The sequence below is a fragment of the Pinus tabuliformis genome, chromosome J (genome assembly GCF_031772625.1).
Source record: "Pinus tabuliformis cultivar Carrire ecotype Pingquan chromosome J, CPIR1, whole genome shotgun sequence".
NCBI lineage: Eukaryota > Viridiplantae > Streptophyta > Pinopsida > Pinales > Pinaceae > Pinus > Pinus tabuliformis.
In genome coordinates, this window is record NC_142295.1 from 332708270 (window position 1) to 332713262 (window position 4993).

At 32.4% G+C, this 4993-nt stretch overlaps 1 protein-coding gene across 1 annotated transcript; it reads left to right on the plus strand.

The window, feature by feature from the left end:
• The first annotated feature begins 463 nt into the window (after positions 1-463).
• On the plus strand, positions 464-1369 carry LOC149227098 (jasmonate ZIM domain-containing protein 1-like). Its single transcript, XM_089380403.1, has 4 exons — positions 464-630; positions 761-842; positions 993-1185; positions 1269-1369. Exons 1-4 carry the CDS (start codon positions 464-466, stop codon positions 1367-1369), a joined length of 543 nt encoding a protein of 180 aa, XP_089236529.1.
• Positions 1370-4993: the final 3624 nt, after the last annotated feature.

Here is a 4993-nt window from a genome sequence, read left to right on the forward strand (position 1 = left end):
CTTGCTGGCTGGCAAGGTAATTGTACGAATCAGGGCTAATTCAGTAAAGCATTTATTTTTTAAATACTATGTCACATCGAATTTCGATTTGCTGATTCTTCAAAACATCTTACCTTAACCTGAGCGTGGAAACCATGCGCCTTTACACAATTGCAAACAAAATTAATTGATTCTAGGTTTAGGATTTCAAACAAAACGTGTCATTTCAATTTTGAGGATAAGAGTTGTAGAAATTTCTTACCCATGCAAACCAATCAGATCGCTTGCTGTAGCACGAGCATAACCCTTTTATAACTCATTCGGGGTTTACCACATGCGTAATTGGGTGTAATTGGGTCTCGTTTGGCTGTTGTAAAAGGCATCAGTTGATTCTCAGTTCGAGTGAAGCCACCAACAGCAACAGCTATGAATAGCTTAGCGGAAACTGATCCAGCAAAGAAACGGCCCCTTTGTTTCAAAAAGTATGGCGACTGTCAAACGGGATTTCTGCCAACAGCCCAATTTAGATATTTCTCTGTTGCCCCCGTGGCAGATGGTAAGGCCTTTCCCTTACCAGCATAAAGGCCAGTGCTCTGCATGGCCACAGCAGGACTGCCGAGCTTCATCTTCCCCAAATGTTAATGAGTTTAAGTATAACCTTTGCTCTTCGTGTCATTAATCTTTAAATCTTCTTAATGAGTTTAAGTATAAGTACAGCTTTTCCAAAATCTTTAAATCTACCTTTTCATAATTTACAATTTCTTGAATTTCTACATCACAGGTCTCCCGAGAAGCAACCTTGTGCGCAGCTCACAGTTTTCTACGCGGGGAAATTGAACGTTTACAGCGTCTCCCCAGATAAGGTGTCCTCTGAGTCTATTACTTTTCTGTGGTTGTTTGAAATCTGTTACAATACGGGCCACGGAATATCAAATTTGTAAAAAAATATTTAGGTATTTTTGCGAAGATGGAGAGCTGGTTTGACATGTCATTGTGTTGTGGGAGAGGTGCAGGCTAAGGTTATAATGGCGTTGGCCAGAACAAATAGCTACTCCCTGAGCAGTGGGACTACCTCATCCTTTGCATTTACACCTTCAACACCGCTCAACGCTGTGCCCCGTTGCATGGACCTGACTCCGATCACTCCATCCCTGTCGCTTGTAGCCATTCCCCGCCACACCCAATCTTCTCAGACGATGAAAACCTGTAAGACGTCCTGTGACCAAGTAGTCATGATTACTATACACAAATGGAAGATATATAACGTGCATTTTCAACGGGTGTTGCAGCGGCCCTTCCAATAGGGCAAAAAAATTCTATTCTGAGCTTCATAAAGAGGAGGAATGAGAGAATCCACCAAAAGAGCCCTTACGCTCGCCCTGCTCAATAGTATAGTTACCGTACATATTTCAAACATGTCAATAGTATGGTTACAGTCCATATTTCATACATCCTGGAAATGGTGACATGCAATGTTTTAAATTATTTTGCAAGGCGCGTTAGGGTGAACAATCTGCAGAATCAATCAATGATTTATATTTGGAGTGGTTTTTAACGTGATATTTTGGAATTTTTGGTGTTAGGAATCCCGCTTTTAAATTTGAGGTGAAATTTTGTTTTTTTTTTGTTATTTAAACGGTTTTCTGAATGTGTATATGAATTCAGCACATTGGAAAAAAAACCCTAAGGATTATGATCGCGATGAATTTCGAGCCAAATTTTTAGAAAAAACAATCCAAAAAAATCCATTGAAAAAACTTTTAAAAAATCACACTAAAAACAATTGGTTTATATTTAACTTTTAATAAAAATTTATATCATTTTTCCCTAATTATTTAATGAAATAAACAGTTACATATTTTATATATATATATATAATTATAATCAACACCACATTTGTGCTATCATCTTTGCATCAATTATATTTTTTAATATATCTTTAGGTTTTCTATTATATCTTTATTAGTGCATCCTTAAGTTCACTGTACTTCAGCAATCCATTTATTATCATCATTATTAAGTTTTTGAATATATCTTTTAGTTTATCTTTTTGAATGGATAAGTAGGTGTATTTTAAATTATATATATATATATATATATATTATTTAACTAGTATAGATATTTAGAAAGAAAAGATAAAAGCTATATATATATTTTAATTTTATTTATATTTTAATTATATTTTAATTATTAGTTTTATTTTATTTTTATTTTTATTTTTATGTAATTTGATGGAGTCAAAATATTTAGATAACATAATAATAACATAACAAGATATGACATTACAACATCTCTTCCATACTGTTTTGGAGAAAGCTTTTCTCGGCAATAAAATTTATAGAATATTTTAAGTAGACACAAATCAAAGGTTGATATTTATCTCAAAAGTAGTTATCTTCATTTTGTCCTTTTACTAAAATTGATTAAAAAAAAAAGAAAGTTCATATGAATAAGTGTTATAAGAACAAAAATTATAGTTTTTTGGGCATGTGGTATGAGTAAGCCATTTTGTTGGCCTATGAAATTGTAACAAATTCTATTTATGGGTTAAAAATCTCCACAATAAAGTGGGCATAAATCTCCATTGTTAAATGAGCACCATAGCTCCTTAGAACATATTACAATGCTTTTTAGAGAAAAAAGTATTCACACTAGCCAGATTAAGTTTTCACATTGATAATATATTTCATACCAAGATCAAAATGTGCAAAACTACATTCATCCAATTTATGTTACCACTAGGGAATTTGATCACAACTTTACCATAACCAACTCCATGAGAAGAGATTCATCACCTAGGTATACCATCCCATAGTCGTTTCCCTTATACACTAAAAATAAATATCAATATGGATTAGTATAGAAGGAATATGTAGATTCTGTCAACCATGTAGTCTAGCATACATGAGTAATCAAAGATGCAAGAAAGGAATATCCTACATCCTATTGAGAATATTTCTAAATCCATCGTCATAATCATTATGTTCTTTCTTCTTCTTCCATTTCTCTTATTTCTAGTCGAACCTAAAATGTATGACCTTGATGTAGTTTTGACAATTTTCCCTAATACTCTATGAGGATTAGGTCTACCCTAGGATTTCCCCCTACACTATTATCTCCTATTTTTGTTTCCTTTTCTTTTATTAGTATCGCATGCATGTTTGGCATCTTTAGAAGCTTCGAAAATTTTCCTTCAACACTCTACGAGGATTAGGTCTACCCTAGGATTTGTGCCTATACTATTATCTCCTATTCTTTTTTTCCTTTTATTTTATAAGTAGCCCATTCATGATTGGTATTTTAAAAATATTTCCACCCCATCGCTCTGAAAGTAATGTAGTGATGACATTATTAAGCACCATGTTTTTTAAGAGTTCTTCCTAATTCAATTATCAGGTTTTTATGATGAATTTGGCAAACAAAAAAAGTAGGTCATACATCAATCCTCCTCATCCTTTTTCACTCCAACTAAAATCATTTAGGTCATTACATTATTGAATACATTTAGATACTTATTTATAGAATGAGCATCATACAATATCAAGGTGAACATTTTTTTCCATTAAAAAAGATTACTAAGAAATTATTTAGCTTATTACAAATTCATCAATTTGTTCAAGAGAATTCATATATTTTTTCCTTCTAAAACTTTCATAAAATTTAATTCAGGCAAAAAACACTAAGGATTATATCCTTTATGCCCAAAAATATTGGCCTTCATTTATCATTCCAACAGGTTTGGCTCTAAATAATACAACCCATATGTCCCACTCTATAAAGAATTTCTCCATCTTAGGCTTCCATAACAAAATGTTAGTCCCTTAAAAATTGTTTATATTTAATCAAGATGTTCTTACCATTTCCTTGAAACAATATTCCCTTCTATCGAAGCTCATAGTTAAACTAGGATTAGATGAGAATTCTTGTCCCTATCATCTTGGATTGGAGATGAAAAGCATTTGGTTCCACTTGAAAGGAATATCTGGTGTAGAATACACTTTCTACAAAAAGTGGGAGATTTTTTTTCTAAAAAATTAAATAAACATAGTTTCACCGATAATAATGTGAAAACATACAATCAAAAAACAACATGATATCTTAGATAAGCCTTCATTTGTCAACTATGATGGATATTCCACTAAAAAGGTCAAGCACAATAGTTCTTATAATATTTCAAAATATTATTTTTTTCTATCTATTTCCTTAAATGGAAGATTAATCCTTACTATCGTATTGCTTAAATTCATGAATAGCTAAAATTTAAAGAGAAAGAAATGAGAAAAAGAACACCATCAATAGAAAAAAACTCAATATGTATCCTAGTAAACCCAATTTGGGAGAAAATCCAACTAGAATGTGAGTTCTACATTCCTTTCCTTTTCTTTGGTTATGGAAATGTGAATACACAGAAAGAAGAACCCACGTTCGAGTTTCATTTGCCATTGTGGCTTGAATGACTACTATAGAATGTTTACATCCTTTTTTATGCTCTCATAATACCACTCCTAGATGGTTTACTCAACTATGGAACAAATAAAATATTAAATAATGGAATCATTTATCCTCCTACGGGTCTCGTACTTACAATATCTTAATATCCATATAACGCTAGAGTTTTTACTTTCTCAACCCTCAATTACTGATAAGTTTTCGACCTTGTAGAAATTTTTTGAAAGTTCACTTGTGACCAGCGCCACATGCATAAGTAATGGGGGCTAACATGACATTCATTTGTACTATGGTGGTTGAGAGGGTAGGTCAATTTGCAGGAGGCATTGCTTCGACACCTTACTCTCATGAATGTAATTTTAACACCATTGAAAAAATATAAATACGTAAAATAACATTGAGGGAAAGGGAGAATTTTCTCGATATTATAACCCCAAAAAATAACATTTCATGCCATAAAATAGTTCTAAGTGGTTATGAACCCTAATTTTCAAACAAGAGATCCAAGAAGATTGATAAAGGCCTAAATATCAAAATCCTCAAAACTCAATAAAACTAGGACCAA